We start from the raw sequence: 13523 nt of genomic DNA, 5'->3' as shown, positions 1-13523 counted from the left end.
TACAAAGGGATTTATTAGAAGTTGTCAATATCATCATTAGCAAAGACAAACACTGCAAAAGAAGTTTTTGGTTGTTCTTAGGGAAGATTTTTCTAGTTCTGAAAAAGCTGAGGTAATAGGACATATATTTAGATATTAACCAACAATATCTAGGTTTTGGTAAGTAGAAGGTGCTCAAAAATAGATTAATATGCAATCTGGAGAGAAACAAACAAATGCTCCAAAATAGTGAATTTTAAGCAAGTATTAGATATGAAATTGCTCATCTTTGACTATTTCTTTTTTAAGGAGGGCGCAGCTTACAGTGGCCCATGCAGGGATCGAACCAGCAAGCTTGGTGTTATTAGCACCACACTCTAACCAACTGAGCTAACCGGTAACCCCATCTTTGACTACTTTTTACCAACAACATTAAAAAATTTCGTATGGGTCAAACAGAAAGAGGTGAGATCATATGCACATTGATTGAAGAGACCACTCCCTGAAATCTCTCTTTTATGGATCTTGGATTTTCTTTGGTACCTATTTGCTGTGCTCTTTTCTGTGATTTCCTTGCAAATTACCTCATGTGGTTCAATGATGTAAAGAACGGGAGGACTGGGCTTTGGCTCCTTAGGATGACGGACTCTTAGTCGTTCTGTAGCCATTGCAAGTTCATCAATAGCAGATACGCGATTCCTCAGAGCCATCCAATATTCATGAAGCAACTGGAGGACCAGAGAAGACAAAGACAGTGACAAAGCACTTAATTAAAACTGATTAAAACAGAGGTGCCCTGGTCAAAGTCTTCAGTGACGTCTTATGACACATACATTTTTTCATTAAGTTTCTAAGGTACAAGTGATTCTTGGGCCATTTTTAGGATGAGGAAGTACCCCTGACAATCTCCATAGGACACTGCAGAGCACTGCCTGTTTATAGATTCTCAGGAACAGAATACCCAAAGATTTCTTGGTAGGACCGAAGATCTTTAAAGATTAACACTAGGCTGGTGAAATCTGATTTATTTTTTAAAGAAATACTTCTTATTATAATTCACATATTCAAAATAATATGTATATGTGAAAACCAGACTACTAAAACACACAATTGAGTCTCCATCATCCAATTTAAGGAAAAGGCCAGTACCAATTCCTTAGAAAGTTTCTGTGTTCCTTCTCAACTCTATCACCCCCTTTCCTCATATAGTCTTCCTTCAACCCCCAACAAACAGATACCCACTATTCTGAATTGGACTTATGATTCTGTCCTTTTCATTGAAATTATACTAATAATCTGGTTATATGTGGTTCTGAAATGTTTGGAAATGGCATCAGTATAAAATTTTTGACATGCTTTCTTCACTACCATACTTTGAGGTAGACCATGACTGATGTGTGGAGCAGTAGCTCATTCATTTACATTGCTGTCAACGTTTAGTCTGCAGCGTTATGTGAAAAAAATACACAAAGTTCTGGGAGAACTACTTGATAAGCGCTGTTCTGACCCACAGCTTGTAGCCAAACTGAGCCCAGAGGAAGAATCTAGAGCGAAAGGGACACTATACAGTACTGACTTTTTCCACGGCTGGCTATAGCTCACTGTGTTTCTGTGTTTGTGCATGTCTAATAGCATTGTGAAAAGAAAAACATTATTATGAACCAATGATTTCAACATTATAAAAGTATCATTCCCCAATTTATCAAACATGTGAATTAAGGGTTTAGTCAGCATATCTTCTCTTTCTGGATAGAAATTTTTATCCTGCTTTGAAAGGCAAGAACTTTAGATTTTAAAAAACATAGTAAATGGAATTATAACTTATAAATAAACATTTCTTTCATTTCTTCACCCATCTCACCTGCAAAGTAGGAAGATGGACTAACAAATCCAAATACAAAGAATAATTCAAAATTAATGAATTCTGAAATCTCTAAAGGACAGAGTTATGATGAAATTATTAAAGTATTAATATGAGGGGTCACTTTGTGTATTATTAATTGCAATGGTTTCCAGACTAATATGTTGAGAAATACTATGTTCTCCAGTCTTCAAGGTTGCTGATGGTTGCTGAGAGCAAAAGTGTAACAAAATGAAAAATGAAAAAAAGACCCTACTCTAATTTCACAGAATAGCAATGTAAGATCAAAGAACAGAATGACCATTTTCACAACTAAATAAAAAGCTTAATAAAAATGTCATTGTAATAATGATTTCTTTTAGTAATTGAATAAATAGAAGTTCCTTATTTGTTCAGTATTATTGTATTGACCATGTTTCCCCCCAAATAAGACCTAGCTGGACCATCAGCTCTCATGCATCTTTTGGAGCAAAAATTAATATAAGACCTGGTTTTACTTTACTATACTACTATAAGACCGGGTCTTTATAATATAATGTAATGCAATATAATATAATACCAGGTCTTAGATTAATTTTTGCTCCAAAAGATGGATGAGAGCTGATGTCCGGCTAGGTCTTATTTTTGGGGAAACATGGTATTAGTCATCATTATAATCATTACATTTTACGGAAAGAGAAATTATGACACAGCCAGTCTCTAAGTAGATTTTTTAAAAATGAAGAGAGAAAAAGGAAAGTAGCAATTAAAATAAATGTAAAGGAGGAGAACTTTTGATATTGGAAGGAAGTTTTGAAATACCGTACCTTATATTCCTTCTTCCAAGCTTCAAAAAGATCCATTGAAGTACTTCCTTCATCAATGAATTCAACATCAAATCTATGTGATTTTGCAAATGATAGTAGAGCTTTCATAGATCGCTCTGTCTCACTTATAGCCCACAGACCCCGATTGGTGGTAGGTATTCGATCATCCACCAGTCCTTCTTCATCTTCTATCATCTCCTCAAATATTGCAGTTTGGGCTTTGACTCTGAACACATATGACAACAAAATAACAGTAACTACTATGGGTGAGTAACAAGTGCTGTAAAAGTCATATTGGCACAGCCAACAGGGAACAAGGTCAGCAATGACAATTTCACCAACTTTCAATGTCATGTCTACATTCAACATCATGCCTGCAAGTCTTTGGAAAAACTACAGCACTTCTGAAAATGCTTGAGGCATCATAATTTGACCAGTGTTTCTTGACAGCCATCTGGCATAATAAATGGCTATAAATTCCAGGCTAAAATCTTACTCTGAGAATTAAAAGAGTACAAAACACCAACTACCATCACAATAAACAATGCAACAACAACAACAAAACCCCTAGAAAACCACAAGATAATCTAAAAGTACACTTTTTGGGGGGGGTTGGGAGTGGGGATGGGGGAAGGGCAATCAGGACTTAGTCTTTCCTCCATCTCCATTTTTGTAAAATAGAAATAGCTTTGCTAATGCCACAGCTATCTGCATTCACTAAGTAGCTTAATTCCTGACACAGGATGAAGACTCAAAATTTGTTCTGGAGAAAGTATGTTAATAAATAATGAGAGCTAACATTTGATAGGACACTTACCACGCATCAAACACTATGTATGCTAAGCAATTCCGTACATTCTTATTAAATATTAAGAAAACTCAATGAGGTAACTGTTATTATCTTCATTTCATGAATGAGGATTCTGAGGCTTAGAAGAGTAATTTGCTCAAAAGTGCGTGGGGATTTGAGTTCAAACCTGTTGGACTCGAGAGTCCATTACTCTCCTGAACTGTCTCAATTAGACTTTACTGACTACCTAATGTGAATATTTGGGGAGTAAATTTCTGTATCAGTCAAACTGAGCCCATTAAATGATCAAAAGCCAAATTTTCTGAATTAATAAGAAAAAACATAGGAAGGTGACTGTGAGGAAACATACTCCTATAATTTAAAACACCAAGTCTTATAAATGTTTCATTTCCCTGATGGGAAATGATCAGAGAACTTACGTGTGAGAAAATAGCTTCGATTCATACTCTGTGAACAATTCATCAGCCTTACAAAAGACACAGCTGGAAAAGAAGAAATTATCAGAGACACAAACATAACCAGCAATCAGGTAATTTCTAAGAAAGGGTTAGTATTTTATACTTCACTTTTTTAATAAATATGTCATTTTAGAAAAAAAAATTATATGGTTTTAAGTATGTTGCTGTTCAGAGTTTCATTTTCAACGTTAGATTAATAATACAGTTCTATTTCTGTCTGAATTCAAATGAAAAAATTTTTATCATATGAACCATTGTTTCTTCTCTCAGAAGAAATGTTGCTTAACAGAAAGATGCCCTTTTATCATAAGAGTTCTCCTATTACATACCAGTTGAGAGGAAGCCTGGTTGGTCGGAGGTGGCAGATTGTTGCAGACTCGATAACATCACGAGATGGAGGACCCTCCAGGTTTTTTACAGCCTCTCTTACTAGCTTCTGGAATTTATTTAGCTCTTCCATGTGTGTAGTAAGTAAGAACTGAAGACCTCTGCAGTCATGGAACCTGATTCCCATCACCAGCACCACACACAACACAAAGAAACGCATAGGTCAATTTCTTCAAATTCAGAAAAACATTGTTAAAGAAACGGTGCAACAGTTCACCTATTCACATTTGAGTTTACGTTAGGAATGTATTCAATTGGTATCTATTACTAGACAAGGAGTAATAACACTGGATTGTCTACTGAAAAATTGTGATAGTTCCTGCTGTCAGGAACTGAAAAAACAGTACTCAAAATCTCTGTCCCTTTCTCAGATGTCTTTGAAAGATCAGGACTGTCACATTCTTTCTTTTTAATGCTGACTACAGATGTCATTCCTCAAATTCTACCTCTATGTGGATAGGTGACTGACTACAGGATGAAAAATAAAGACAGAAAATTGGGAAGAAAAAGAGCCAAGAGTTATATTTCTTGTTACCTACACATATTTTTTATTAAGCATTTACTATGTACCAGACGCTTTGCCAAACACTTTTCCGGTAAAATCTCAATAGATACTACTGTGTCCATGTTATGAATAAAGCTTAACATATTAAGTTACTAAGTTATTATGTGGCAGAGTTAGGAGTTAAATCCAAACACAATACTCTTAACTATTCTGATAAATTGTGAATGAAATAGGCTAAGAAAAAAAAATGTATGGATGTGTGTATAAGGGTTTATGAAAGGAAAAAAAAAGTATAGAATAAGAAAATGGAAAATACAAACGTGATTTGTTTGCTTTTTAAGTTACGTGTATATCCTTCCCTTCCTAAAATATCATATGCCTTTCTCTTCAAATTGTTCAAAAGAGCCAACTCTCTTTCCTGAAGGTTTCCCCAAAGTTTCATAATACGAATCTATAGTCCTTTCTGTCCATGGAGTGTATGTATGTACGTGTGTGTGTATATATATATACACACACATATACATATAAACATATATATATATTTATACACACACACACACAATGCTAACTTACCTGTGGGTAACTTACGTATTTTAACATGTGTTTTACTACTTTCTATTTATGTCTGATGTTGTTTAAAAGAATGTTTGCATAATGAATGGTACATTTCACATTTCCTATTGGTCCTTTTACAGCCTTGGGGCCTCAAAACATTTAATAGGGAATATGTTCTAACGTGGGGATTCACAGCTTTTAAGTAGTTTCTGTGTGGTTTAAGAAAAACAAGTTCAAGGTATTTAAAATATTTTTGTATCAGTTGATTCCAAGATGCTGGCAGAACACATTAGGATATAGTTTTTAAACTGGATGAAAAGAACCATGACTTAAATACAACTTATTCTGGAACAGCGATTCTTGAGCTTATCAGGGAAAAAGGAAGTGAAATCAAGAGTGCAAAATACTACATATTTCAGAAACAAGAAGCCCATCAGGTTCTACATGGTGAAAAAGATGGTAACTGCAATAAAGTACATCCAAGTCAATAATGACAGATGGAAAATGTAACATATCTCTTTAGGATTTTAGCAGACACTTGGAAAAACTTTGGGAAGAGTAAATGAAAACATTTAAAAACATTTCAAAGATATCTTTATGATGAATTTTTCACTGAAAACTAACATTAATCCCAATGCTGATCATATACTGGGACGCAATCTGAGAAGAAATAAAAGATTCTCTCTGTCTTCCTACCTAGAATCAACAGTTCTGACACGACACCTAAATTCCCACATTTAATAACATTTCCTTTGGGTTATGCACTGAGGGTACTTTTGAATAAGAGCAAATTTGTTCTTTGGGAAAAATCAGTCACCATTTATATTGGATTAGTGGAGCAATAATCTAATTTACCCACGAAGACCATAAGAATGGTGAATACTGATGAGAAGAAAGATGGGGAACAGAGAGCTGGTTAACTCTACAATATAAAACTTGGGCCATCGTGGTACTATGATGCTTAGAACTTAGAGAATGAATTATATAGGGAAGTATAAATGCCTTACCCCAAGGACAAAATTCTACAAAACACTCTATTTTAAAACTTTGCTGAAAGTTGTTGGCTTTAAAGCCACTTTGACCAACAAAGATACAAAGAAAATACCTTAAGCAGTTTTTAAAAATATTTTTTTAACGCACTAAAAACAGACTATTTTAAAATAGCTAATACATAGATTAAAAAGTTTCTCATTTAGACTTGTACCTCATATTTTGATTCAAAATGTACTCTTAACAATATGTAAAATCCAGATGTTTATAACCACAGCATGTTCTGATATTTAATTGCACCTCTTAACACCAAACGATCTGAATCTCTGAGGTGACTACTCAAGTTATTCTACTTTGTACTATTTTCTTACTTCTCTGACATAGAAAGTTTGCAAGTTTGTTGCTTGTAGTTGCTGGTTATTTCATTTCGCACTCGTTGAACAAGCTCCTCGTCAATAGCAAATTCTATCGCTCTGTGGATCACATTTAGCCACCAAGGAGAATTAGAATAAATCTGTAATAAAGACAATAGCTGATCAATTCATTTTTTTAGCACTCAGTATGTTTCTAGCACTTGGAAGAGTACTGTGAAAAATTCAAAGGAAGCAAGAAATGCTACTCAAGGGAATTATAATAGTGGGGAGACAAGTATATACACTCTATATACACTGGGTGAGATGAGCACAACTCTTGCATATATAATTAAAGGACACCTGATTCCTGACTTCACTAGACTAATGAAAATTTATTGTATACACTTGTATAACAAAGTTGTGCTAAACAAATACTTGACCAAAATGAAAATTTGGACCTCACTCCATATATTTGAAAAGGTAACAGGTTTCTTCTCAGCATAAAGACATCATGCTAATACTCAACTAATTGAGCTGGATTCTACTCAATGAATAATTTATGATAACTAACAGAATTACATGCCTGAATATTAAGTAATTAATGAATCAGGAAGAATAAAATGTGGAGCAACTGGTTAAAATAAAAAAGCAAATGAGTGTGCATTTTGTGTAGTTCCTCTTTTAGATTTTGCTACTGATTTCATGAGAGAAATTTTAGAAATGACAAAATGCACGCTTCCCGCAAGAAAAATACTTGTGGTTTTAATGTTCTGATATCTTAAAAGATTTTTGGTAACATACATATCTAAGATCAAAAGGAAGTTATGGAAGTCTTTACTTTCTTCAAAGACAACTTGTTTTATACCCAAGGTAACAGGAACCCACAATAGCTTAAAAGAAATGAAAAAGAATAACCTCGAGATAGGTGATTTAGCTATACATCTGTTCATTCGCTCAATAAACACTGCAAACAGCAAATAAACTTTTGTTGTTGGACAAACACCATGCTACGGGCTTAAAATTCCAAGAGGAATAAGAAAGTTCAAGTTTCTCCCCACACCACAACAAAAGCCAAAATGCTATGTGGAGACAAAGAGAAGAAAAGTCATTCTGGGGACACACCTTTCTTTGGAGCTCACGTATGGTCTGCTGCACAGGAAGCAAAGCTTGGTGGGCTTCGGCAACTTCTGTGTTACACTTACTCATATAATGCTCTCGCAGCTGTTTGGCCTGTGTGAAAACGGGAAGCCATGTAAACCTTCACTCCAGGTCTAGGAAATAACTGATACGATGTTTTAAGAATGACAGGGTTATTTTATATATTTAAAGCTACTTAACTCAACTTAAGCATAAAACTCTACAAGTATACTGCAGACAATATAATAAAAGTCATGCTGCAAATTCCTAAGATACATATTGAAGAGAACATATTTAACTTATCTACCTGTAAGTCATAAAATTTAAGAAATTCCAAGGGTTTGTTCCCCAAATTTCTAACTTTTTCATTTAGAAAGAAAGAAAGAGACAGAGACAGAGACAGAGACAGAGAGAGAGAGAGAGAGAGAGAGAGAGAGAGAGAGAGAGAGAGAGAGAAAGAAAGAGAGGAGAACAGTAACATTTCAAATTATGAGGCAAAGCAAGGATACCTTTTAGAATTTATCCGATTTAGTCATTACAATTTCTTGGAATTACTCTACTCCAGCTTAGAAATAATATTATACTTGAGGATATACAGTAACACAGGTGTTATGCACTGAATCCATATGGTGAAGCCCTAACCCCTTACTGTGATTATATTGGAGAAAGGGCCTTTAAAGAGGTGATGAAATGAGTAAATGTAGTTAAATGAGATCATAAGGGTGAAGCCCTAAGCCAATGTGACCGGTCTCCTTAAAAGAAAAAAGAGAGGCAACAGAGATGCAAGCATCCAGAGCAAAGGCTATGTGAAGACACGGAGAGAAGGCAGCCATGTACAAGCCAAGGAGAGGCCTCAGGAGAAGCCAACCCTGCTGACACCTGGATCTTAGACGGCCAGACTGCAGAACTGTGAGAAATAAATGCCTGTTGCTAAAGCCTTTTAGTTTGTGGTACTTTGTTATGGCAGCCCTAGCAGATTAACACAACAAGGATTTCAAAATTCTTCCCCTTTCAACTTTCCAAGATAAGAAGGGTCACAAAATTTGCAAGCAACAGAAATACTGAAAAATTTTATTCTCATAAACCAGATGAAATTACCAATACTAGACCACGTTTAACTTATAAAAATGGCAATTTCATGAGGTTTGACTGAAGAGACACATCTGTTAGGTTAAGAAATTGCTTCCCTGTGCTTTGGACACTTCATTTACAAAAAGTGGGGGCTGAAGTATAATACATGATTTCTTGGAATAATTACATGGTCATTAAATCCATCGACTAATAGACTGTACAGTCTTCCAGAGTTTCCTATCACTAAAGGCGTTGAAACAAAGTGAATGGTTATATGCAAAGATTAGATGCTTACACTGGAAACAAAATTTCACTGGAAAGTTTCCAGCACTCAGACTGCCATCTCACATCAAGAAAGTACTGTACATACTTATACAATCTCATTTTTTATCTTGTTCATTTAAATAAAGGCTCTACTTAGGGGTTCAATACATTTCAAACACATCCACCACTCTTTAGATTTAAGCTTTGCCATCTCTCTTTGATCTTTAAAAGGCAAAAATCCGTAGGTGAATTAGCATAAGAAGCTTATCAACAATTTATAGTGAAATAATTTATAATATCACTTTTCCAACAAGAGGAAATACTCACTGCTGAGGGAACTTCTTTGAGAGGACATAAGAAATACCACTGAAAATTTGAGTTTGCTTATAGCCATAATTAATACACAGAAAGGAGGAGAAAGTACAAAACTTTTTATTTTTACTAAACTACATCTTTTGCAGATATGTCATCAACAAGGTCTCCTTTGGTTATTTGCTGTTCAGTTACATCCTGTGCTGCTGACTACCACCAACCATATCTACAACAAGCCGTTACCATATAGCTACAAGTTGGTCACCAGAGAAGCAACATGTATAGGGAGTACTGCCATTCCCTGCCACCCCAAATCACTGCACCAAAGTTTGGAATGTCAGAGAAGCAGGAAAACATGATTACCTTTATTTAAATGTTGTATACCTTATGAACTATGAATTAGATTGAGCATGAAGTCTGAGAAAAGTATTCTTTAACAGACAGAATGAAAAAAAGAGCAATTACCTCTTCCTTAAGCCTGCCATCTCGCAAGGTTGGAGGTATCCCTGGGTGCTTGGCTGCCAACAGTTCCATCAAGTTATGGGTAGCATGAAGTCTCTACAAACACACAAAAGGCAGTAACTACGACAGCCAATGCAGGAGACTCTACAGAGAGAACTTACTATCAATAACATCATAGAGAGCGCTGGCACCACACTTCAGAGCAGAGCACTCCACTTTTCCTCTAAAATTTGAGTACCAACTTTCTCAGAGAAAACCAAAATCAGTTTTATAGTAAAGGCCTTAATTCATAATGGCCTACGTTTTCTTCAATTAAAAATATAGTCTTATGAAGTGTGACTATCCATGTAGCAGGATATGTAACATAGGTATATTGCTTCTGGTATACATGCACTGGTCTACATGTAGAACAATGAATATGCCAGTAAGTCCAGTAAGGTAAAAAGGTAGACTGCATAGACTTGATTCCTCATCTCTTGGGAAATGAGTCTGGAAGAGCCCAGCAATTATGATAAAACAGGGCTCTGACCTGGATCTGGTGAACTTCGAGCTGAAAAGGGGAGGAGCTGGAGGTGAAGATGGTGTACGAAGGAGAAAACCCTGTCTCATATCTCTGTATACAATATAAGTCAGGTTTCTTACTACAATATTGCGTCTGCAACTGGTTAGAGACTCCCTCTGGAGTCAAGCACTATGAGAAGAAATACAGTGAAAGTAACTTCTATCTGTTAACTTGGGAAGATGGATTAGGGCTAAAGGATAATCAGGAAAGAGTCCTTCTAGTAAGATCTGATTTGGTGCCAGTGATTTGAAACTACAAAGGTTTACTGTTTGGTTACAGTTTAAGGGCCATGGTGCAGATTTTGGTAGAGAAAATCTCTGATGAGTTACTCAACTGTTTCAGGTCTTTTCAACATGGCTTCCTAGATAATACAATCAGTAATACTTTCAGATTTAGTAGGAACAACAAATGTGTAAATAACACTGAGAAACAAAGCAGTAGAAACTCGCTGCTCTTATCTATGTGAGTTCATGGCAAAGGATCTTTGTGCTTTCTGCACAATGTGGGCGGAGACTGGGAGGAATACTTGTCTCTCCACCGCCTTACACATTTTATCCCCAGGGAACAGAGTGGCTAATCTGACTGTACAGAAGAAGACATTCAGAGGGCCAAACTTTACCAGTACATGGGTTTGAGAACCAGGCTAACTGCTTACTCTCAAACTGTCTTCTTGCCTACTTTTTCATTTTTGTGTCTTTTATTCAGGAACATACTTTTTCATTTCCTCCTTCTCCAAGGAGGCAAACACACTGGCTTAAGGTCCAGGGCCTGCCTTCTACAATCCTTATTGAAGCAGAGTAAAAGTAGACTTGTATTTAATTTTCTCTCCTCTCCTCCTCTCCCTTAAACACACTTCCCCCCAAAACACTGAATGGTAAAGAAGTCTCACCAAGGACTCAAGCCTAAACTTACTAAGATTAATAAAAGTGGTCCTTATTTATCATTTAGAGCCTTGTCTATGTAATCCACTGGGCAGAACCAAGAATGGGAAGAAATTTAATAATTAAACATTGTCATTCAAATATCCAAATCTCCTGAAAAGGCCTCCAAAAATTAAATTAGAAGATCATTGGATAGGTTTTATTATTACTTAGTTGCACTGCTGAGTTTAACATGTTTTCTTTTCTTTTTGAAAACCGTGTGAATAAATATATTGATGTTCATGTGCAAAAGGGATAAAATTGATCTCATTCTTTGAAGAAAAAATACTTCAAGCTGTTTTTCTAATGTAGGTGAGATTTATCTAGTGAGTCTTGTGCCAAAACTGACCGGAGCATATAGAACAGTAGTGATTCTCAAATTTTCGTGTACAGTCGGCCCTCCATATCTACAGCTTTCACATCTGCACATTTACCAACCATGAATCAAAAATATTGGGAAAAAAATATCCCAGACAATTCCAGAAAGCAAAACTTGAATTTGCCACACACTGAGCACTATGCTGACTCCACACAAAGTGATGTGTAGGCATATCCTGCTGTAGTCTATATGCAAATATAGGTTAATGCAAAACCATGCCACTTTATATACGGACTTGAGCATCTGCAGATGTTTGTATCCTGGGAAGAGACGGGGGTCCTGGAATCAATCCCCCCAGGATACTGAGGGAAGACTATATCCGCAGATCACTTAGGGTGCTTATTATTAGGTTAGTGCAAAAGTAATTGAGGATTTTACAATTATTTTCAACTTTTTAAACCACAATTACTTTTACACCAACCTAATAATAGGACAGAATGCCAAGTTTCATTCCCAGAGATTAAGACTCCATCCATTTGTTACCCTTTATATTCTTAAATATTCAGAAAAATTGTTTTTTTAAAAAAACAAATGAAATATACACCTTAAACTGTTTAGTTTTTACTTACTTGGAGTGAATCGGTTTTGAGTTTTCCTTTGTGTTCCTCAGATGAACGCAGCACTTCTCTATACAGTTCTGCTGCCAATGCATATTCACCTGAAGAGTTAAAATGTACTTACAGCATAAGAAAGTTATGTAGTTAGCTCCCAATGTGATCGTTATCTATGTTAAAAAATGTCTGTAAAAATACAACTTAACAATTACTATTCACTATTATTTTGAGAAAAGGAATTTGGCTTGGTATTAATGATTGCCCCAGTGAAAAAGTTGATAGCTCCTTTTTTGTTAATTCTATAGAATAGAATACCAATCAAATATATTTATCATGTTTTAAAATTATGCTGAAAAAGAAATTCTGGATTAACTAATTTAGACAAATGGTTTTCCTCTTATTGAAATAAGAGTGCATCAATTTGTAGTCATCACAATGCTTGAAATTAAGGACAAATTTGGGGTAATTACAGGTATTTATACACAAGTATTTTTAAAATTATGACCAACCTATACATAATTCGTAGAAAAACAATATACTCTTCTTGACAGGTACTGTTCTTCTTGGTGGCCAAAATGGATTGTAATTAAAAACTACATTCAACTAAGGGACTCTTCTTTCCATTTCTGGTTACACCAATCACAATCTGAGATTTATGCTGGTTTTTGTTATTCTTACTTAGCAGCTCATTCAAATAAATTAATTCAAAAAGTATCAATTAAAAGTACAGGTTGACAATATGGCCCATGGGTCATATCTGATCGTCTGCATTTTTGTAGGGTCCATGAGCTACGAATGGGTTTTATGTATTTTTTAATATTTTTAAATAGTTGAAAAAAATTCAACTATTTTTTATATTTTTAAATAGTTGAAAAAAATTCAAAAGTACAATATTTTGAATTTTGTGAAAATTTTATGAAATTCAGGGTCCATGAATCAAGTTTTATTGGAACTCAGCCATACTGATTTGTCTGTGGCTGTTTTTGCACTGTAACAGTTGAGTTGAGTAGTTGCAACAGATATTTCGGGTTGCAAACCCTAAAATATTTATTATCTGGTTCTTTCAGAAAATGTTTAATTGACACCTCAAGGAAAGGAGAAATGTGATTTTTTTTTTTTTTTTGAGGGAAAGAAAAAGGTATAGAGATGTTCTAGTT

The 13523-nt window shown here is 35.2% G+C and overlaps 1 protein-coding gene across 5 annotated transcripts in view; it reads right to left on the bottom strand.

Annotated features, from left to right (window-relative positions):
* SHPRH (SNF2 histone linker PHD RING helicase) overlaps positions 1–13523 on the bottom strand; it is a 74504-nt gene that overhangs the window by 25456 nt on the left and 35525 nt on the right. For all 5 annotated transcript variants that reach the window (XR_013993095.1, XR_013993096.1, XM_081044610.1 and 2 more), the window contains exons 15-22: positions 12382–12470; positions 9955–10047; positions 7828–7935; positions 6724–6866; positions 4245–4418; positions 3877–3939; positions 2647–2872; positions 564–707 (exon numbers count right to left, since the gene is read on the bottom strand). Coding sequence is in view for 3 of the 5 variants with exons in the window: in XM_081044610.1 (XP_080900736.1) it covers positions 564–707; positions 2647–2872; positions 3877–3939; positions 4245–4418; positions 6724–6866; positions 7828–7935; positions 9955–10047; positions 12382–12470 (1040 nt within the window). In the remaining 2 variants the exon portion in view is untranslated. The remainder of the gene's footprint in view (positions 1–563; positions 708–2646; positions 2873–3876; positions 3940–4244; positions 4419–6723; positions 6867–7827; positions 7936–9954; positions 10048–12381; positions 12471–13523) is intronic.

Source organism: Rhinolophus hipposideros, assembly GCF_964194185.1.
Source record: "Rhinolophus hipposideros genome assembly, chromosome: 3".
Lineage (NCBI taxonomy): Eukaryota > Metazoa > Chordata > Mammalia > Chiroptera > Rhinolophidae > Rhinolophus > Rhinolophus hipposideros.
The sequence above is the reverse complement of the archived record's forward strand: the minus strand, read 5'-3'. Positions and strand labels throughout refer to the sequence as shown.